This window comes from Gekko japonicus, unplaced genomic scaffold (genome assembly GCF_001447785.1).
Source record: "Gekko japonicus isolate JY-2015 unplaced genomic scaffold, Gekko_japonicus_V1.1 scaffold963, whole genome shotgun sequence".
Taxonomy (NCBI): Eukaryota; Metazoa; Chordata; class Lepidosauria; order Squamata; family Gekkonidae; genus Gekko; species Gekko japonicus.
Genome location: NW_015172583.1, coordinates 228,020 through 251,235, shown reverse-complemented (window position 1 = coordinate 251,235; position 23,216 = coordinate 228,020). Strand labels below are relative to the sequence as shown.

Here is a 23,216-nt window from a genome sequence, read left to right as displayed (position 1 = left end):
TTTCCCAATGACCAAACTGGCCAGGCATTACTCTCAACATTTTCATTTTAGGGTTGCCAAATGCAGGCACTGAATCATAGAATCATAGAGTTGGAAGGGACCTCCAGGGTCATCTAGTCCAACCCCCTGCACAATGTAGGAAATTCAGAAACCCCACACACAAACATACCCAGTGACCCCTGCTCCATGTTCAGAAGGTGGGAAAAGCCCCTCCAAATTGGCCTGGAGAACAATTGCTTCCTGACCCCAAAGTGGCAATCAGCATTTCCCTGGGCGTGTCAGAAAGGGCCAGGAGAACTAAGCACTGAGGCAACTCTTCTCATGGTCTGCCTAAATTCACAGAATCAGCATTGCTGTCAGATGGCCATCTAGCCTCTGTTCGAAAACCTCCAAGGAAGGAGAGCCCACCACCTCCTGAGGAAGCCTGTTCCACTGAGGAAATGTTCTAATTTTCAGGAAATTCTTCCTAATGCTTAGCCAAAAATACAAGCAAGGAGCCTGTATGAATCAAAAGTGCAAGCCCCCTGTCCAGTCCCGCGGCCACTGCGCTTGGTCTTTTGCCTTAAGGGGGGAACAGATGGCAAGGCTGTCTGCTTAAAAATATCTCAGGCGGTAACTCTGACAGCGTTTAGTCCTCTGTAGGCTTAAGCCCCTCCCATAGGGAGTGGCATTGCTATGTTCCTGCAACCAGGGGGAGTCAGAAGGCTTGGTCTACTTATTGCCGAAGCCTTTGAACTCCTGTGGCCAGCACTCCTTGATTCCCCCCCCTCCAAACAAGGCCCAGTAAAAGAAACTGGTCTGATCTGTCCTCCCTTCCTACCAACCTGATATCTGAGTCCCAAACTGAGCGTACCAGACAGTACAGGCCACTTGTCCCCTTTGCTCTTTGAGTGTTTGTTTTTTCCCTTCTCATATCTAACCTCAAGCCTGCCTTCCTGCCTTTGAAAGCAACGGCCTCTTGTCCAGTTGTTTGTGGCAGCACAGAACAATTGCTCTGTAGCTTCCTTAGGGCTAGCCGAGTATTTTTAGATGGGTTATCACTATATTGTTGTGTTTTGCCTCCCTCTGGTCCTAGCTTCTCCTAGCAATTTCAGGCTTAAGGCCTTTGTCACAGGCTCAAGGCCTTCTCCAAACTGTGCAGTGGAGGGATGACTCCTCACCTCTACTAAACACACACACACACACAACAGTTTTAAGCTCCCCTTATTGCAGCAACAGCTTAACAAGGCTGGGTCCGTTCTGTTCCCGTGGAGGCATTCAGACCAGCAGAATGTGGAGAGAGCAAAGTTGTTATAAAGCACTTTAGCTGTACAAAGTGTGCTACATGCTAACAAAAACCAGGGAAAATCAAAATATTGGGGCCTATATAAATCTACACGCAGATTGCTCACTTGGATACTTCATTCTGCTATAGTATCCAAGAGGAGGGGGAAAGAACTGCGCAGGGCATTAAAGCCCTGATGTTTTTGTCTGCTGGAAATATTGTTGCCCTTCCCTTCCTACCTCTTGGTCTTCCGAGATCTCATTGGGCACTGCTCACTTTCAAGCCATGCTCACTTTCACTTTTAGCCATGAAGACCAGAAACTTGAGTCTTTTTTACATACACAAGAACTGAGAGTTGTTTCGGCCTGCCAAATTCTGTGCCCAATAAATAATTCTACCACGAGCCAGCCGGCAGATGACTATAAGGACTGTTTCTAGCACTGGGAATGTTCTCTCCCCCACCCCCACCCCCACCCCCAGCATTGCTGAGCTGCAAACTGCCGTTAATTTCCCCCATTTTCTAAATTCCCACAGTAAGTGGAGCAGAGGAGTGATAACAGGATTTTTCTTTGGGTAAAAAATAGAGGGAAGACCTTCAAACGTACGTTGTTGTTTCCTGATCATGTCCCAATCAGGGCTATTTTTGGGCAGGAACGCACAGGCACGGAGTTCCGGCTGGCTCCCGAGTTGGCCACACCCAGTAGGAACTCATTAGCATAATAGGCCACACCCAACAGCAGGAACTCATTAGGATTGGCTACATTAGGGGTGTGTGGCCTAACAAGCAAAGGAGTTCCTGCTACAAAAAAAGGCCCTGGGTTTTGACAACAAACAAGGTAAAGAGAATAAGAAGCAAAAGGTGGGTGTGGCTGGATGACCACACTAATGGTAACATGGGGTGTGTGGCCTAATATGCTAATGAGCTGTGCTGTCAGGGGTGTGGCCTAATATGCTAATGAGTTCCTGCTGTTGGGTGTGGCCTATTATGCTAATGAGTTCCTGCTGGGCTTTTTCTACAAAAAAAGCCCTGCCCAGAATAATGAATTGACATCCCCATCGCAAGTGTGACATGGCTTAGTTCATATTAATTCTTTTGCACCAGCTCTTCCTTTTGACCAGTCAGCTGAGAGTCAACAATGCGACTGTGCTTTCTGGTAAAGGACAATACTGCTGGGATTCTCTTGTGCTTGCCAACTAGAATGGAGGTTGCCTCAGGGAGTCCTGGTTCACCGTCCTCCGTTGGAATAATGCACAGAGAGGGGAGATGACTGTTGCACAGAATATAACCCCATCCGAGGGACACAGAGTGGTGACTGCATTCAATATGGCAGGTTAATATTTCAAGGCGGTTTTTCAGCCACTCTTGAAACATACCTAATGTGTTCTGGTGCCCCATTTGAGCACCACCAAGGTAAAGTAAAGGTAAAGGTTTCCCTTGTCCGAAAGCCAGTCGAATCCGACTCTAGGGGGCGGTGCTCATCTCCATTTCCAAGCCGAAGAGCCAGCGCTGTCCGAAGACGTTTCCGTGGTCATGTGGCCGGCATGACTAAACGCCAAGGTGCACGGAACACTATTACCTTCCCACCAAAGCGGTACCTATTTATCTACTTGCAATTTCTTGCTTTCGAATTGCTAGGTTGGCAGAAGCTGGGGCCAGAGATGGGAGCTCACTCCGTCACGTGGCACTCGGGTCTCGAACTGCCAAACTACAGACCTTCCGGTCTACAGCTCAGCACCACTACTGTAGAGTTATTACGGGCTTAGCTGGCTGCTTATAGGAGGGGGAGTTGGGAGATGTGACTGGCCATGGAATAATCCTATACAGCAAAATCGGGACGCTCAGCGTGTGTAACTGACAAATGAAGAGAATGCCAAGATCAATTATTCAATAACTCTAAGAATTATCTATGTATTATTAAAATATAGTTCAATACAATTTTAATGCTAACAAAGTCTCTGTCTTTTGCAATGCAATCTCTATATATCCAATAGCATAATAAATAACAGAAAACTTCACAAGCCAAACAAGCAGCTTAGCATTAGACCTCCTTAGCATTAAAATTGTATTGAATTGTATTTTAATGGAATGACCCTAGCAGATATAGGGTAGCGGCTGCTTTTATGGAAAACAAGGTTGCACTTACCTGTAACCGTGTTTTATCAAGTGTCTTCTGTGCAAGCACACACTGGAACTATGTATGTGCAGGCTGGCTGGTAGGCCTGCACGTGCTCAGTCCCAATGTAGGTCTGCACAGAAGACTGAAGATGAAAACAGGGTTGCACTTACCTACTGGCCAGCATGTACATGCACAGTCCCAGCATGGGAATGCACAGAAGCCAGGATGATGAATTTGCAGTTTTAGACTCTGGAAGCTGATGTGACAGAGGTGACTTCTGCTGCGTCACACAAGATAAGGCTGTCTTTGCTTACCGGGGCTGACCTTCTTTCCCTAGGCTTGTGCCCCCCTGTACAGCTGGCGGACAAGCAAGGAAGAGCCGGAGCGCGAGGTTGTGGGCACCTGCTACCTCTCGGTCAACAACTTTACCAAGTTTGTGGAATATGCACCTTGCCGCTCAGGTAATGGAGGGGTGGAACTTAGAGAGTGCAAGTATGGGAGCTGGCGGATGACTTTGACCTCGAGCTGCGCTCAGAGCTTGCGCAGCATATTTACGCTATCGCTTTTGATTGCTGCAGAAACGTTTTGGAAGCAAAGTCAGTGTGGCTGCGTGACATTGGCACTGTGGGCTGGCATGAAGCGCAGCATTCCACAGAAATTTAGTACTTGACTAACATCTTGCAGGAGACACTATGGACTGCTCTGGAGTTGTTGTTTTTATCTTAGTGGCCATCTTGATCTATTTGTTTAAATTTGGTTTTAATCAGGGCTATTTTGGGGCAGGAACGCACAGGAACGGAGTTCCGGCTGGCTTCAGAGTTGGCCATGCCCACTACAGCCAAAACCTCTGCGTGCCTGGCTACACAGGGAAGGCCTGGAGAGCGACCCCGAGGTGGGGGGCGGGCCCCCCCTGAAAGGATCGGGGAGGCATTTAAATGCCCCCCTGGGGAAGGCAGGGGTGTGTGACCTAATATGCTAATGAGCTGCGTTATCAGGGGTGTGGCCTAATATGCTAATATGTTCCTGCTGCTGGGTGTGGCCTTCTATGCTAATGAGATCCTGCTGGGCTTTTTCTACAAAAAAGCACTGGTTTTAATTATATGTTCATTCCTATGTTATTGTATATTTTATATGTTGTGAGCTGCCCTGAACCCACTTGTGGGATAGGGCAGGATATAAGCCTTAATTAATTACTTACTTAATTAATTAGGATGTCACGGAGATCTGCTGGCCATTAGCTAGGCCACAGCAGAAGCTGATGGACCACCAGCTGTAGACCCATTGTCTTTCCATCTCTGCTTTTTCTGATAGCTGACTCTCTCTGCTCCATATGTTTATCCAACTCCATGCTTGTAGCTGCCGCCTCCTCCTGTGGCAGTGAATTCTATGTGTTAATTACTCTTTGGGTGAAGAAGTACTTCCTTTAATCTGCTCTAACCCGACCGCTCAGCAGTTTCATTGAGTGCCCACAAGTTCTTGTATTGTGAGAAAGGGAGAAAAGTACCTCTTTCTCTACCTGCTCTGTCCCATGCATAATCATAAACCTCGATCATGTCACCCCTCGGCCATCGTTTCTCCAAGCTAAAGAGCCCCAAGCGCTTTAACCTTTCTTCATGGGGAAAAAGTGTTCCTTCCCCTTCATATGCTTTGCATTTCCATCCAGCAGTGCTTTGGGGTGAAGTGGGGATTGTAGTCTGCATTGTTGATGGTGAAGGTGAGCATGGGGCCCACGAAGGCTTACAGAGGAACAGCAACCCTGTCCTGTCTGGCAGCCTCAGCCCCCCTCCACCTTTTGCTCCAGCTCCACTTTACCCCCTCCCCTCAACTCCCAATTCATTTTTTGTTCATTTATACCCCAGCTTTGGGGGGTCCCAGAGTGGCTTACATCAGTCACCTCCATTTTATCCTCGTGCAACTATCCTGTGAGGTGTGTTAGGATGAGTGTGTGTGAATGGCCCAAGAGTGGGGATTGGGACCTGGCTCTCCCAGATCCTAGACTGTCACTCTGATCACTGCACCACACTGGCTCAAGCCCACCAATCTGTCTCCACTTTCCCTGCACCTGCTCTCTCTTTTCTCCATCCGCTCCCACCTGCCTACTTGCCCGATCTTTCTGCCCGCCCATTCTCTCCTGCCCCTCCACCATTGGCTTTTTGTTGCTTCACTCTCCTCCCATCCCCTTCCAACCTCACACTGCCGGTTCTGCCCCTTCCTTCCCACCCCATCATGCCTTTTGGGGGTTGGTGAAGTAAATCATCTTCGTTTTGGCATCCAAGATCTCACAAGGTGTTCCTGTGAGATCTCCGGTATGAAGGAACTCGTTTGGGGGAGGGGGGGTCTTCCTTCCCACTGAATTATGTGTGTTTTCTGCACGCCCGGAGCTTTCCCCGGGTTTACAGAACCCTGTCTCATACTCTTACGTGGCCCAGTAATGCCAGTTTTTTGATCCGCAGCAGTGAAGCAGAGGGACTTTTCTACTTGACTGTGATGTATATTGATGGAGGTGTAGGTTAAGGTTAAGATGCTGAGCTGCAGTCCAGGAGGTCGGTAGCTCGGCAGTTCGAGACCCTAGTGCCACGTGACGGAGTGAGCTCCCGTCTCTGGCCCCAGCTCCTGCCAGCCTAGCAGTTCGGCAAGTAGATAAATAAGTACCGCTTGGGTGGGAAGGTAACAGTGTTCTGTTCACCTGGGCATTTAGTCGTGCTGGCCACACGACCACAGAGAAGTCTTTGGACAGCGCTGGCTCTCTGGCTTGGAAATGGAGATGAGCACCGCCCCCTAGAGTTGGATTCGAGTAGCTTTCAAGCAAGGGAAACCTTTACCTTTTAGCTCCAACCGAATGCCAGTGGAGCGCTTTTAAGAAGATGGTGGTAGCGCGTCAATGGAGAGGGGTTCCGTTAATGCAAGGCTCATTGCACAAGCTAGTGCCAGGTAATGTGGGAGCAGGGAAATCCCATCCTTGCCTCCCCCACCCCGCTTGCCCTCCAGGCCTGCCACTTGCCAGCCTACCCACCACCTGCCTGACTCGTGCAGTGTGGGCCAGTGGCTTCTGCTCCCTTCCCCACCCACTTGAACAGGAGAGGCAGTGTTGGCGGGGCTGGTGGCACTGGGGGGGAACGGGCTCTCCAGTAGCTCTACTCGGCTGGCTCAGCAGACTATTCTGGAGAACCGGGTTTGATTCCGCACTCCTCCACATGCAGCCAGCTGCTGGTGTGACCTCGAGTCAGTCACAGTTCTCTCAGAGCTGTTCTCTCAGGGCTCCCTCAGCCCCACCTACCTCACAGGGTGTCTGTTGTGGGGAGGGGAAGGGAAGGAGCTTGTAAGCCACTCTGAGACTCCGAGTGAAGGGTGGGGTATAAATCCAACTCTTCTTCTTCTCCTCCTCCTCCTCCTCCTCCTCCTCTTTCTCCTCCCTGCAGGTATGGCAGACTAACTGTAGCTACACAGACAAGTAGCAAGAACAAAATAGCGTTGTTGGCTCTATACCTTATGCTAGTGGAAGAAGGTGTAGAATACACGGAGGTACTTCTAGCACAGGAGCCTGTTGTTGTTGTTGTTGTTTTTGCTGTCAAGTCAAATAGCTGACTCATGGGAACCCCACAGACTGCTGAACTGCAATTGATAATGAAGCTGAAGACAATGCATCCACCTGGACTGAATCGAGACCTAGGTTTCCTGTCTCATTACCAATGCTGATTTCTCCATGCCTATTACCCCTCTGTGTATCGCACCTAAATCCAATCACTCCTGCTAATGTCATTTGACATCTGAAAGCACTCCGCTTTCCAATAAATAGAACAGATGGACTCCCATTCTAGCTGTATCTGAAGAAATGAGCAGTGACTCACGAAAACTCATACCCTGCCACATATTTTGTTAGTCTTTAAAGTGGTACTGGACTCTTGCTCTTTTCTACTGCTACAGACAGACTAACATGGCTACCCATCTTGATCTAGCCCAGAACAGTGACTTATGCAGAGATGCAGCAAGAAGACTCTTCCCTAGGCAAATGAGCATCTTTAATTCCCCCCCCCCCCCAATTAACATTTCTCATGGCCTTCTAGCAGTTCTCTTGTACCATACTGTTTGGAAATACTGAGTCATGCAAATGATTCATTCAGTCGTGTGTGCCAGCAGAATTGACTGTCTGGGAAGCTGATCAGTGTTGCAAGGTCCTGAGGAGGAAGTGACTGCAACCACAGCTAAGAGCCCTGAAATAGATAGTGCTTCCTTCTGTACCCTTAGAAGCTCACTGATTCACAAATCTGTAGGAGCAGAAAACATTTATCTCTTATTTTTTAGATGCAAGGGCTGAAAGGACAGAGACAAATTTTGCAACTGCTAGATTGATCTTGGGATCCTTATCACTGAGCAAAAGAGTCAGGGTTTCCGAACGATTGGTTGGATAAAGGCTTAATATAGTAATCCCTCATAATCTCAAAAAATCTGCATTCCAGCAGGGCATGAAAGGATGTATCAATCCTGTTAAGGCCACAAGGGCAAATTCTGTCAGTGAAGGGCCGATACAAAAATCTCCCTTGCAAAACCATTGTAGGTATAATGTTCAGTCTTGGAAACGAAAAAGCTCTGCAATAACATGGGATGGTAAGGTAGTACCTATAAGGGGGGGGGGAAAGATTTTGTGTAAGAAGGACCCAAAAATAGGGGTGAGCATACTCTGTGGGTTCTCCGAATCAAACTACTACGGTCGATGTCCAGGACTCACTTTTTGATCAGAGAAAATGCTTGGGTTTTGCCCATCTCAAAAAATATCATCCGTCGACTTTTCAACTTTCATCAGTTTCTCATCCTGGGCTTTCATCCCATGTTGATTTGTGGGTATCCCGATTTAAAGTTGCTAACCATCTTCTCTGTTTTCTGCTGCCCTCCTTTTCTACCTTTTGGATCCAGCACTGTGATTTCTTCTGGGGTCAGTGCAGGCCAGTCCACTTGACTACCCTCCCTGCATTCCTGCTGTGCAGTGAGATCCAGTCTCAGCAAGCACTGCTCTTCCTGGTTTGCACAGCTCCTGCGGAGCCAGCTTCCAGCCCTCACTGCAGAGGTGCCCCAAAGGAAATAGCAGCAGCTTTTCCCACACCCACTTCTCTGAATGTACATAGGATGACCCACCCCCAGTAGCCTTAAGAGAGAACCAGAGCTTTTTTAGAGAAAGGCCCATTGGAAAAGGCGGGAGTCCAGGTTTCACTGGCATTTGAATCTCCCTTTGAGTGTCGAGCACCCTTTCCCTGCTCTTCTTAGGATCGCTGGTGCCAGATAGCCGAGAAAAATTGCAAAGAGGCAGCTAAAATCTCTAGGGAAATGGCTTTAAGCAGGGATTAGACAGGTTCATGAAGGAACCATAGTTTCAGGTGGGTAGCTGTGTTGGTCTCCAGTAGAAGAGCCAGATTTGAGTACAGGTAGTACCTTAAAGAGCAATAAGATTTCCAGTGTATAAGCTTTTGCGAATCAATTCTCCCTTCGTCAAGGGAACTGTGGTGACTCAAGGGAGCCTCTGCATCCAGAGACAGTAAACCTCTGAATACCAGTGCCTGGAGGTCTTGGCCTCTGTGCTGTTTTTGTTGGTCCTTCAGTGCAACTGGTTGGCCACTGTGCAAAACAAGATGCTGGATTTTTGTTGTTGTTTTGCTTTTTTATGTGTGCATGTGTGTGTGTGCATATGAGTGTGTGTGTGTGCACCTGGAAGTCATAGCAACCTCTGGTGACTGAATGTGTGTGCACCTGGAAGACATGGTGATCTCTGGTGACTGACCCTTACTGGGGGCCTGGAGGATATTCAGAGAGGTGGCTGAATAAAGCCTGCCCCCGCCTCCTGGCTCTGGTATTTCAAGGAGGTCTCCCATTCAAGTACTCGCCAGGGTCCACCCTGCTTAGCTTCCGAGATCTGACGAGATCGGGCTTGCCTGGGCTATTCAGGCCAGGGCAGGATGCTGGATTAGATGGACTGCAGGACTTATCCGGCAGGAGTCCTCTTATGTTCTTATGATGCCCTGTTGCCCCAGGGCAGCACTGAGTTCCCTGTTGGTGTGTTAGTACCTGGTCACTGTTCATTTGTTTTTTAAATGAGAAGAACTGAGGCCCTTGCATACTATTGGATATTTTAACTCTGCATGCAAGAGGATCTGGGAGGGAGAGGGTTAAGAGAATTCTCTCACTTGGGTGCAGTTGGCCCCACCCTCTCATTGGACATTGCAGTAGTAAGTTAGCCTTTTTGAAGATGATCTGTTCACAATAATTTAAATGTACCTACATGAATATGTCATGTAAGATGTGCTTCTATTTTTGCAAGTAAAATTTCTTTCCCTCGTTACCATTGGAGTCAGGTCATCTTTGTAATTTGTTTGAGCAGCGTTTTCCCCTGAACCAGGAAATGTGGAGGATCGGGAATAATGTGTAAAAGTCTGTGCTTCCAAGGCAAAATGATAATGGAGGGCCCCCCTCCGCATTGGTGTGTTAGTCCATGATCACTGCTTTTTTAAATGAGAGCAACGGGGGCCCTTGCATACTATCGGATATTTTCACTCTGCATGCAAGAGGATCTGGGAGGGGAAAGGGTTAAGAGAATTCTCTCACTGGGGTACACTTGGCAGTTGGCCCCGCCCTCTCCTCGGTCAGATGTTGAGCCTCTTTGGTCCTTGCTTGCTCTTTCATCTTATATAGGACCTCTTTTCTTCTTCTCTCTCTTATTTGGGCTTGGAGCTGTAGCGAGTTAATATTTTTGAAGTTAATCTGTTCACAATAAATTAAATGTACCTACGTGACTATGTTATGTAAGATGTGCTTCTATCTCTGTAAGTGAAATTTCTTTCTCTCATTACCATTGGAACCAGGTCATCTTTGTAATTTGTTTGAACAACTTATTCCCCTTAACCGGGAAATGTGGAGGATCAGGGATACTACGTAAAGCTTCTGTGCTTCCAAGGCAAAATGATATGGTGTGCTAGTGCCTGATCACTGTTTGTTTTTTTAAATGAGAGGTACTTGTGTACATGGTCTGTTTTCTGCATTTTGGAAGACTGGATATACAGGGCGATAAGGGAAATGGCCCACTGCCTATGCTCTTCAGCATCCTTGAGTGGCGCTTTTCATGTTTTTGGAAGAGGGCATTTCCACACTAAATGCTGTTTGCATTTAGTTAGGACTTGTATGTTGCCTTGGGTGGCAGGTGGCGGAAAGATGTAAATAAGGAAATTGTGCTCTGGAGATAAACTAGTCTGTAGGTAAGCCTGGCGGCCGCACCATATACTTATCTCTGTGCGGTGCCTACTTCGTTTTTAAGCACTTTGCTAATTATACTAGTAATGCTGTTAAGCCTTGATGAGTCCTGGCAAGCTGTAGCCAGAACTCCCTTCTGTTCTTTACGGCAGCCTGATGGACTGTAAAAGAAGGGAAAGAACCTGTCCATAGCACACCTGAGAAATAAAAGCTTGTTTAAAGGTAAAGGTAAAGGTTCCCTTGCTCGAAAGCCAGTCGAATCCGACTCCAGGGTTGCGGTGCTCATCTCCGTTTCAAAGCCGAAGAGCCAGTGCTGTCCAGAGACGTTTCCGTGGTCATGTGGCCGGCATGACTAAACACCAAGGCGCAAGGAACGCTGTTACCTTCCCACCGAAGTGGTACCTATTTGTCTACTTGCAATTTCTTGCTTTCGAACTGCTAGGTTGGCAGGAGTGGGAACTAGAGACGGGAGCTCACTCCGTCATGTGGCACCCAGGTCTCAAACTGCTGAACTACCGACCTTCCACAGCCTGCAGTTCAGCGTCTTAACCACTTGAGCCACCGCAGCTCCAAACAAAGCTTGTTTAGATCAAGCTAAAAAATCCAGGTTTGGTGTTGGTAGAAAGGGCCATGCAGTTGGAGCCATAGATTTTTTGAGGCAAGAGAGAAACGGGGGGGGGGGGGGGCCCGCCTCTGCATAGCCACTCCGGATTTCCTCAGTGTTCTCCCATCCAAGTAGTAATCTGGGCCGACCCTGCTTAGTTTCTGAGAACTGATGAGATCAGGCTTGGTGTTACCAGTGCATTATTTTGTGGTTGCGCAACGAACACTTTAAAGAAAAATGTTACCTTGTGTTCAAGAAATATTCTGTACTGCTCCTTTATCAGCCCTTCTGATGTCCCACCTCACTTTCTCTCTGCTAGACCTGAACTCGGCTCGTGGACAGGGTTACTGCCAGGGTGGATTCAGCGCTGAATTCACAAAGGTAAGTTACCAGTCCCTGGTGAGAGCATGGCTAATAAGGGTGCTAAGTTCCTTTATTTGGAAACAGGAATGGGAATCCACCCCACCCCACCCCACCCCCTGTGGGAACTGCTCATAAAAGAACAGAATGGGCACGGTGACCACCAGCATACAGCAGCTGTAAATTGAAACTGGAATAGGCCCATGCAGGGACTGTGATAATATCTGTAATAGCTTGCTAAACAAAGGGGACATCCTGTATAAATCCTTGGAGTACTTGGTTCAGTCATTCATACAAGTGTGTGTGGGGGGGGACAGGCAGTGAGGCCCCGATAGTCGGGATCATACTAGAACATAAGAGCCCTGCTAGATCAGACCAGTAGTCCATCTAGTTCAGCATCCTGTCCCACACAATGGCCAACCAGTTCCTCTGGAGGGCCAACAACGGGATAGAGGCCGAGGCCTTCCCCTGATGTTGCCTTCTGGCTCTAGGATTCAGAGGCTCAGTGCCTCTGAATGTGGCGGTTCCCCTCAGTCCCCATGGCTAGTAGCCACTGATAGACTTATCCTCCATGGATCTATCTAATCCCCTTTTAAAACTGTTTATTCCTGTGGCCATCACGACATCCTCTGGCAGCAAATTCCACATTTTAATCACTCTCCGTGTAAAGTAGTATTTCCTTTTGTCCGTCCTGAACTTACTGCGTTCATCGGATGCCCTCGAATTCTAGTATTTTGGGAGAGGGATAAGAAGTTCAAGAAATATTCAAGAAAAATAACAACCTTGTAGATGGATTGTCCATTTAAATTATTTTCCCATTTTAAAAAAAACACACTTGGGGGAGAGCTCCAACCTGTCTTTGCATACTGGTGATAATATATGCCATCCACCACTAGGGGAAGGGCCAGGGTTTATTTATTTATTTATTTATTTATTATTCGATTTATTACCCCGCTTGAACCCCCGCTAAGGGGTCTCTGAGCGGCTTACACTTGATTCTCAATGCCTAATCTATTGCCACAGAAACACAGGGTGGGGGACAATCCCTATCAGCACCCAGTGGAGGTACCGGACGGTCTGGGGCGGCATGCCTCGTCTCGATAAAGAACATGCAGGAAGTCCCAAGTTCAATCCTTGGCATTTCGAATTATTATTCTTTATTTTATTTAAAACGTATTAGCTGCCTGTCTACCATGCAGAACTTAAAAGTAGTTTACAGTGTAAACAGGACATAAAACACAGAAAGCGCCATGAATTAAAATTGCAATTTAAAACAGCCAGAAGGCAGAAAAACTAATTGAATTAAAGGATCTTGGCTGGAGACCCTAGAGTGCTGCTTTCAGTCACAATAGAATCATAGAGTTGGAAGGGACCTCCAGGGTCATCTAGTCCAACCCCCTGCACAATGCGGGAAATTCACAAATACCTCCTCTCCCACACCACCAGTGACCCGTTCCATACCCAGGTCACAAAAAACCCTCCAGAATCCCTTGCCAAACTGGCCTGGAGAAAAATGGGCTGAGGTTCTGATTCTTTGTAATGGTCTAACGCGGGGGATGCGTTTGTGGAATCGAACTTTCTCAGTTATGCATCACAGGAGAAGGGAGTAGCCGGGAATTTGTGGGGCTCTGCTTTGGGATCCCTTTCCTCTCAAGTACGGGCACGTCTGCACCCGAGCTAGGAGCAATCCGGTCCGTTAGTTTCAAGCTCTCTCTATATGGTCGGGCTCTCTCTGCAGTCACTGCTCCCTGTTCATTGTCCTCGATCAGTTAGCACTGCCACCAAAGATAATCTTCACTTCAATTTATTATTAATCGCTCAATCCTGCAGAGCTTGCTGGCTCAGAGCGATTTGCAGTTACTCATTCAACGCGGGACTAACAATGATGCCACAAGGCACATGGATGAGGATGGTGCAGCTCAGCTGAGTGCCCTCTGAGGAGGATCAAATGCAGTTTGGGGCCTTCGGGCTACAGCTGGGATGGCTTCAGTGGCCTTTGTGAAGTGCAGCCGGCTAGGCCACAGAGAGGTTGCTGAGGTCATTGTGACCTAGTGTGGCAGGGGTGACTCCAGAGATGAAACGGGGGGAGTCCCAGCGGTTGGACAGCACAGCAAGAGTGGCATCATGGGAAGTATGCTGGACTAGGTCTTGGGGGACCTGGATTCAAATCCTTGCTCACCCATAAAGCTCCCTGTGGGACATGACCATCACTTACTTTGAATACATGAAGCTGCCTTGCACTGAATCAGATCCTCCGTCCATTGAGGTCAGTGCTGTCTAAATGAGACTGGCAGCGGCTCTCCAAGGTCTCAGGCAGAAGTTTACCTTGTCCTTTTAACCAGAGATGCTGTGGATCGAACCTGGGGCCTTCGGCATGCAAAGCAAATATTCTACCACTGGGCCACAGCCCCTTTTTCATGGTTATGGTGAAGATACTAAGGTGGTGGTGGGGGAACCAATGTATGATGCCAGGGAGTGATTACAAATGGGTCTGATGAAGTCTGGGATCTGATTTTCTGGGTCAGACCTGATTGAGGGATAGATTCCGTGGGATCTGACACTTCCCATTCCCTTTGCAGGCTGGACGGCTCGTCCTCGGTGGCCCTGGAAGCTATTTCTGGCAAGGTGAGTCCCTTTCTGTGCCTTATCTCTTGCACTGCCCCCAAACCTTCTCTTGAGCAGAGAAGAGTATCAGATGAGCAGGCCTACAGGGGGAGAGACCCAGGGAAAATTAGCTGTCTCCCATTTCCTTGTCAACCAGTTGATGACAGGAAGGGATATTGGAAAGAGCCTTCGCCATGGCTTCCATGACGTGGTTCTCCTCGAGCGTCTTGACCGCTAAGGAGTCTTTTCCTCATAGTGGGGCTTGCTTCCTCTGCCACTTGGCCTTCCATGCACGCGAGATCAGTGTTTTCAAGAAGCCATTATGCACGCAGAAGTGCTTGTGCCGGTGGAAGCGAGCATCATAGGGGAAGGAAAGTCTTCTTAGTGGTCAGAGAGAACATCGAGGCGAACAGTGATGTAAGATCCAAGCCATAGTTCTGAGTGAAGGGAAGGGAAAGAAGAGGAAGAACAGGGATTGCACCAGAGGAGGCCTGTAGTGCAGTGATTAGAGACCGTAAACCGCTCTGAGACTCCCAAGTGAAGGATGGGGTATGCATCCAGTCTCTTCTTCTCTTCTTCTCCCTTGTCATCTCCTTCCCTGCAGATTCAACCGAGCACCATGACATAAGAACATAAGAGATGCCAATGTTGGATCAGGCCAATGGCGCATCCAGTCCAACACTCTGTGTCACACAGTGGCCAGAAATACCAGCTGCCATCAGGAGGTCCACCAGTGGGGCCAGGACATTAGAAGCCCTCCCACTGTTGACCCCCCCAAGCACCAAGTAGACAGAGCATCACTTGCCCCAGAGCCCCTATCTATACCTTGTGGCTAATAGCCACTGATGACCCTGTTTCTTTTTTCTTTTTCCCCCCAGGCCAAGTGCTATCAGCAACACAGGACGCCATTGAGAAATCCTATGACCCCGGATATTTCGTCTTGGAGGTCCAAGGTCAGCTTGCTACACGCTCCGACCCTCACATCAGCGCTGATGACAGTTACCTCGGTGAGTGTTTGGAAGAAGGGATACTGCTGTCTCCAAGTGGGCACCTTCGCACCGGGGGGCCTCATATTCTTCCGTTCCCTGTGGGTAGGCATCCTGGATCCAAGTTTTGGGCTTGTGTCACGCCATTCATTTTTCTGGGATACCTGACCTTACTTCCGTCCTCAGATCAGTCTACACCAAGGGTAAGCGACTGGAAACCCAAGAGGGAGGGACCATGGCTCAGTGACACTCAAGAGGTCCCCGGTTCAATCCCTGGTGATGTGAAATTTGTCTAGCGGAGGCACCTGGAAAGCCACTGCCAATCTGAGTAGACAATACTAACCATGATGAACTGTTGGTCTGGTTTAGTACGAGGCAGCTTAACGCGTTGATATGTTCAACAGCTGAGGGTGGACCCAAAGATAGCCCTATCCCAACACACTTAACTATGCAGTTTGACTTTTTGTCAAGCTATGATGCAGGCAAAGGTCCTTGATCCCCTTTCCACTAGTCCAAATGCCACTTGGGCTTTGAAAGGGTCTCCCTTGGATCAGCTGTTTGCCCTTGTATGTGAGCCAAGACAGAAGGAAAAGGGTTATGGGCCACTGAATTGGCAGAAAGGGGGTTAAACGGCCCTTGGCATGGGTCTTGGTTAATAAGGGAGTGAGCCATGAGTGGAGCCTTAAGGTCCTTGCTTGGTTAAAAACATGGGCCCTCTTAAAAATTAGCTCCGCCCCTGACCTGTGTATACCAGGCAAACCCAGACTCATCAGATCTTGGGAGCTAAGCAGGGCTGACCCTGGCAAGTCCTTGGAAGAGGAACCTCCAGGGAATGCCGGGACGCAGAGCCCCACTAGGGGTCACCAGAAGCCACCACGGCTTCTAGGCTCGCAAGCACACACACAAATTAGCTCTGGACTGTTTGGAGGGGTGAGTGTGAAATTGAAGTGAGCGGCAAGATCTGGTGCTGTTGATTTCTCCCTGGTTACACCCTGCTGGAAGCTCTTGTGAAAAGAGTAGCAGAGCTGATATCTCTCATGGGTGGATATATCTCTCATGGGAGTTCGCAGATTGTAAACCCCTGGCCACTCACGATAGTCACTGACAACAGTTACTAAACAGTTACTAAAACATGAGATTCCTTTTTCTTAGGCACATCTCAGAGTAGCCATCCTGTACCCAGGGGTAGCATCGTAGCTCACAGAAGTGTCCTTCTGTTACCGTTTGCAGCATGCACCCCCATTCATGGTCAGCTCTATCACCCACCTGTCAGCCCCCCCCCTTCCTGCCGCTGGGCCCTGCCCTGTAGGCGAATCATCCTGAATACAAAAAACAGTCACCGTGATATATAGGCTACTGTAGCCTATATATCACAGAGTTTGGTTTTTTTGTATTTAGGATGTACTTCACACTGTGTTCCCATTTATTTGTTTTTCTGTAGGCGGATCAGGCAGATATCAGTCGATTTCCAATCTCAGTATACATATATTTGTTTATGAGTCCCAGTGGTCATCCTCCACCCCTGGATCTTGACACTATTTCTGGGATGTAGGCATGCTATTTTTCCCAAGGGTTGTATTCTGCTTCCCACAGCACAGTGACGATTTCATGTAAAAGCGGAGAAAATCTTAAGGATTTCGCTTCTCAGGGACGTTCCAGTGAGCCGTTTGGCATCACGGTGCCTGTGACAACCTGCGATATTGCAGTGCATGCTGGGAAATGAGCCTAACTCTCTCTGGGGCTCCTAGTAGGCGTATTTGCCAGTGACCCAATGTGGCATCACAAGAGGAGTGCCAGATTTGGATTGGGAAGACCTGGGTTTTGGATGAGGCTGTGAAACTTGATCACATTCCGTCATGCCCTCGCAGCCTAAGCCACAGCCTCGCAGGGTTGTTGTAAGGAAAAGATAGGGGTAAAGCCCATCCATGTGTGTTGTCTTCTTGAAGGAAGGGTGGGAATATAGATGTGGGAGGAAAAACAGTGTTGAAAATCTTCTCCGGAATGATGTTGTTATCTTCTGTTTTGTGCTTAGGCTACTCTGTGGCTGTGGGTGAATTCAGCAACGACTCCACTGAAGGTACCTTTGATCTGAGTGAAGGCATGCGCATTTAGTGGGGCTAGTGCATGCACAGCTTTCAGAGACCAGAGAGTCAGAGTTAGGTAGCCCCTTCATCAGAAAGCTCACATCTTCATTGCATTCTTTAAAAAGAATGGCACGTCAAATCAGCAAATTTTGCATGAGTTTTTGTAATCACGTGGTTTTAGATGAATGGTAAACCATATACCAGTGGACCCCAGCATGGTGCCCGTGGCACCAGCGCCTCTGTCGACACCTTTCCTGGTGCTCATCAAGTATTTTTAGAAAGAGAGTGGTGCCAGGGGGCCTTTGCCCAGTAAGGCTTCTGATTTGCCATTGGAGGTTTCATTGGCTATGCAGGGGTTGTTTTTTTTTAATGTTGCTTCGGCACCAGCTTCTACCACAGCATAAGGATCTTCACTGTGTGTCGGAAGGTAAGCCTCTTGCTGCAGCTATATTGTGGTGGTCATTTTGTGTCTGCGCCCACCACTCTGTGTCAGAACTCCCGCAGTGCCCTCAAGCTCAAAACCAATGCTAACCCCTACCATATCCCCTCTTTGACTAGAGGCTGGGGAGAAGAAATGCTAGAAAAAATAAGATGTGGGGTTAGAACACTTGTGTGAGCACTGGGATAGAGATGGGGATTTGTGATATAAGATCATATCAGGCAGACTTTACAGAATTCCCGCACACTTACCCATAAACAATTTTCTCATTTGCTGTCATGTTTTATGGGCATATTTTTCTTCTTCTACCACGGGACTAGAAACTTGCTTTGGGTTTCCCAGATTCTGTTTTATGCACTATATCGTGCGATTTGTGGTGCCTTTCTGGCTCTATCCATCCCTTCTGCTGTTGTTGACGGGCTTGTTTTCTTTGCTTTCTTGCAGATTTTGTGGCCGGCGTTCCAAAAGGAAACCTCACATATGGCTATGTAAGGACTATCCCCTATTTCTTTCCCCCTTATCCCCATAGTTTTGTGCGTGCTCTATAGCTACCTCTTTCATCTTCCTTCCTAGCTTTGGTAGGGCGTTGGTCTCTCTCCTGTCCATTGCAGTGTTGGGCCACAGGCCTTGAACACAGTACAGTTTGTTCAGTTTATTTTGATATAAGATCAGCTTGAAAAGTATTAACAAAAACAATACCAAGGCTAACAAAAAAGACTTATATGTGCCATTATAATTCAACATTTCATAATTTTCACATGCATTTCACAATAGAGGGGGTCAATTATTTGAAGACTTAACTGTCTACTTTTGTATTGCACCCTAAGCCATGATAAATTTTTTTGTTACCTTACAAGTAATTTATTAGAGGCATTCGAAAAGAGGAGGGAAGTATTGAATCAGTCTGCTCTTCTGGGGAATTTGTAAAAATTGTCATAATACATTCAGAACATATATTATTATAATAAGGACGGTATAATAATACGTGATCAACTGACAAATCCAAACCCATTGGTAATACAGAATGCAAAGATATCTGTCTTCCAAAAACATTTAAATGTAACAACAAACTATCACATGATTGGAAAGTCTCCTTGAAGGTGCTGTGGGTGCCACAGTGTAAAATCTGTGCATTGCTGGAAATAAACCCCCTCTCGGATTTTTTCCTTCCGGTGCACATAGCAGAGAGTGCCCTGCTTAGAAAAAACCACTGACCTGTGTGTGGTAATAGTACATAATAGTTTATCTTGAAACATGTGCCCTTTCCGTCTTGAATCCCTTGCAAAGCACTCCTGTGGCTGTTCCTGTCACAGGTCTAAAGGGTGGCCTGTCATCCACTTTCTCAAACTATTATTTATTTATTTATTTATTTATTTATTTATTTATTTATTTATTTATTATTTTCAGCTTATATACCGCTCTGACCCCGAAGGGTCTCTGAGCGGTTTACAGACAACTTTATACCTAACTAGGGCCACATTATTGTATGGGGAGGTGATAGCCTACCAGCACCCCAGCAGCGATCTTAGATGTTATCCAGTTCCTGGGTCAGTAGTTGTTCCTGGCGGACTCATTTTTCCGGTGCTTCGCCTCCTGGCGCCCGGGATTGATCTCGCTCAGCAGCTTCTTCCGGTCGGCTTCCTCCAGTGCTCGGGAAAGCGTCAGCCGCAGCCTCGGCTCTGTCCCGCTGGCTCTGCCGCGCCGCCATGCTCCTGCACACCACGGCACCGCCTCCGTCCAGCCTCCGCCGCATACGCCAGGGTCGCCAGGGTCATTCCGCCATCGCCGCCGCCGTCACTGCTGCCACCGTTACTGCCACTGCTTCTGCTGCACATAGCCCAGTTCCTCATACCTACATGCTACAGTGTTGTCACTTTCCAACCCACCTCTAATTTTTCATTGCCAAGCCGCACACTTATTGTTAACCCCACAGTTGCTGTAGTGACTGTTGCATTTCTGACAGAAAGGAAATAAACCCCAAACTGAACAAATCTGATTTCCTTATGGCCGTTTGGCTGTGGCCAAGAACAAACCAATGATGTCGAGGAAGTTATTTGGGGCTGTGCTTCTGTTTGTCTCACACATGACACAGAGAGTGTGTATGAGAGAGAGAGAGACGGTGGCCTTCCTTCCTTCCTTCCTGCTTGGAGCTCTTTCTCCTAGTGACCTCCCCATGACCTGTTTGGTAGCCCTCAGAACGACCTGAGAGGAACCACAACCAACCCCTCCTGACAAAAGTATGAGTGGGCGAGCAGCCTCTTCTCATTTTCTTTTTTCACAATACGGCAACCACAACCTCGCTTTCTGCAAAGGGGTGGACTTGCTCAAGTAGTCTTTTGTGTGATAGTTCTTGCTTTGGCACCGCAGTGTTACACTCCAGTCAAGGAAAAGGGCAGGATGTGTAGAAAACACTGTGTTTTTTATTTCTTAAGAACACCCCAAACATGAACTAGAACACTTTGACAACCCAAATCACTTCAGCGCTGAAGTCTGCCAACTGTCGTCTCTGACATCTCCGTTACCTGGAATGCCACATGGTTCAGTTTTAAATGGACAGTGGCATATAAAATATCAAACATAAAACTTACATCAACTATTACTCCCTGTCGTAGTCTCACAGAGTTGAAAATATGAGAGGAATCCTGGGTTAAAGCAGGTAGCTTTCACTCCAAGGGCATCCCCCCCACACACCAGAAAGATAGCCTTGTGGAGCGGGGCATGAAAACACTCTAATGATTGAGGGATAAAAGAATTGTAGCAAAGCTGCTGCGCTTAATCCTCCTTTATAGAAAAGAATCAAGGTGTTATTACAGGAGAGACCACAGGGCACGGAAGCAAGAATGCCAAGGTGTTGTTTCCATTCCCATCAAGAGTATTTGGGTTGTCTATTCAGTGTGTCTGCATGAAGCTGATGGTGTCTAGTGAATCTGTGACAGGAACACTGCCTATCAATCTTTCTTTTTTTCTTTTCCATTTTTCCAGGTCACAATTCTAAATGGAAGTGACATTCGGTCGCTGTACAACTTTTCAGGAGAACAGGTGAATAGCTGAAAAGTCCTCCCTGAAGCTGGGAAAGGGGATTTGATGTAAAAGCTGGACTGAGCTCAGCCCCAGATCCCTCAATCCAGAATCATTGCCTTTGTTTTTCTGTGCTGATATGGTAGTTGACAGCTGTGCCATAGCTGATTTAGGGCTAAAAGCTCCTGATTGGCTCAAAGCCAATTCTGAGGGAGTGAGGAGTGAGGGCACAGCTCTGAGGGAGTGAGGAGTGAGGGACCACATGCCTTCTTGGCGCATGCTTCCTTCCCTTTGCCTCAAGACTGGCTTCACTCCAAATGGGACCTTTAGAAAAGACTGTGTCTATTTCAGTACTCCTTGTGCAGGGTTATACTAAATTGTGATCCTCCTGAGCAGAGAGCTTGGTTTCCTCAGGATCTCCGCTTACTTTTTTAAAAAAGAGAGGGGTGGGTGAGTTTCTAGCCCTTGTGACTGGGAGGATGTGCTTTAATGTGTTCAGCACGCCTACTGAGATCTCAAAAGCCAGAGAGGTGGCTGAATAAGATTTATTTATTTTTATACAGATGATATATTATTTTAATTGAAATTCACCTCAAGCAGGACTCTGGGGAGGTAGAATAGAAATATGCTAAATAAATATTTTAAAACACACTTTACTATAAGGAGCTTTGTAGATAGCATAACAAAGTGTCTTTGAGGGGAACGAGTGAATGGCCTTGGGGAACTGAAGCGTACTACCCTGGGCGCAGTGTCTTTCCTGTTCCTAGGATGCCTAGTCCACGCTGACATTCCTGACCTCACCCCTGCCTGTCACTTCCTCCAACAGATGGCCTCCTATTTCGGGTACGCCGTGGCTGCCACGGATATTAACAGTGACGGGTGAGTGTGGAGATGGGGCAATCTGGGCAGTGGTTAGTGGGAAGCAGGGGTCGTCCTCTTTGGCAAGGGGGAAAGGCTGGGAATTCACTTGATTTGGAAAGGGAGACTTTGGCAAGTATGGAACGGGTGTGAAGTGGGGAGGGGAGCAGAGAGGCCCAGTGGGGCTGAACTGCAGAAAGAGGGGAAATGCAGACCCTGTGGAAATGCTACCAGCAAAGTTGGGGTATATATGTGCCTGATCGGCTGTGTACCAGTGCTCTCCCCCTCGTAGGGATTTTCGCATTCCAGTAATGCCTTGGGTAGCTGGGGGTGGGTGGGTGGGTTTGCATTTGTGTGTTTGTGCATGCGGCTTGGCTGGGCTATCCAGTTCAGGGCATGGCCCGTGTAGCTTTTGACTCTAACTGGCTATTTAGGGTGTCGCCTCTCCTTCCCTCTTTGCAGCCTAGATGACTTGCTGATCGGCGCCCCCTTGTTTATGGAGAAAACGGAAGATGGGCGTGTGCAGGAGGTGGGCAGGGTCTACATCTACCTGCAGCGGCCGGATGGCATGGAGCCCACCGCGTCAGCTGTTCTTTCCGGTCCCCAAGAGTTTGGTCGTTTCGGCAGTGCCATTGCACCGTTGGGAGACCTCGATCAGGATGGTTACAATGGTACGGAGCACTGGGGAGAGGTGATGGGGGGGGAAAGGGCATTCATGCATGTGCAGTATGGGTACGTGCACAGGAGAGGGAGAGACCAGATTGCTGGCAGTTTCCCTGTAAAATGTGTTTGTCCATTAGGATAGTTCTGTTTTTTGTTTGCTTGTTTGTTAAATATTTGCCTTTCTCTACTGTTTAGTTTTGACAGCAGGCTCCACTGAACAGCTGATTAGTTTGGGCCTTCTTGTGTTTACAGTGGATGTTAAATCTATATTCCGCTTAAATCAGCATTTTCTGAGAGCCAAGGCCCATGTTTGGGGGGGAGTTAAAACCAGAGGCATGTTTCACTCAAGACTGCCCTCCCCATGAAGAGAACGGTTTTACTCAAAAGAGCCCATTCCCTCATTTGTGCATGGGACTATTCTAGGCATGCCTTGCGATTGCAAAAAATCAGCCTAGAATGGCAACTCGTACAGAGACATGTAACATCAGTAAGTACCTCTAGAGGAGGTTGTATGCTGTCTCTCTTCGGAGTTGACTGTACTGGGTTCACCTCCTTCCAATCCATCTCCTCTGCGAGCAAACACTTCTGCTTCATCTCTCCATTGGAAGTGACTAGATAATCCCATCGAATTTGCTGGAGAGAGAAAGAGACAGCAAAAGTATCTTCCAGCAGGAGCAAGGAAAGAGCAGGCACTCATGCAGAGAGACTCTGGGCAGTCTCTTCCGGAACCTTTAATTGATGTACTTCTCACAGCAGAGTAGCGTGTCCTAGCTCACAATCTGGGATATGCTTGCTCAAAAACCTGATTTAATGAGCTACACTGCTCCCAAACAAATGAACATATAGCAGGGATGGCAAACCGTTCCACAACAGGTCTTCCGGAATCGGTGTGTGCTTAAGTGGAACGTCTGTATGTGCAAGGGTCTTTAGCAAACTCCCGATGGTCTTAAAGAATTAGAGGACCTCATTTTGAACAATTGACCCTC

General features: G+C 47.8%; 1 protein-coding gene across 1 annotated transcript in view; it reads left to right on the top strand.

The window, feature by feature from the left end:
• ITGA5 (integrin subunit alpha 5) overlaps positions 1-23,216 on the top strand; it is a 190,739-nt gene that overhangs the window by 129,951 nt on the left and 37,572 nt on the right. Inside the window, exons 4-12 of the mRNA XM_015421472.1 lie at positions 3,719-3,842; positions 11,538-11,599; positions 14,158-14,203; positions 15,061-15,189; positions 17,201-17,245; positions 18,136-18,179; positions 20,674-20,730; positions 21,536-21,588; positions 22,030-22,238. Coding sequence (XP_015276958.1) covers positions 3,719-3,842; positions 11,538-11,599; positions 14,158-14,203; positions 15,061-15,189; positions 17,201-17,245; positions 18,136-18,179; positions 20,674-20,730; positions 21,536-21,588; positions 22,030-22,238 — 769 coding nt within the window. The remainder of the gene's footprint in view (positions 1-3,718; positions 3,843-11,537; positions 11,600-14,157; positions 14,204-15,060; positions 15,190-17,200; positions 17,246-18,135; positions 18,180-20,673; positions 20,731-21,535; positions 21,589-22,029; positions 22,239-23,216) is intronic.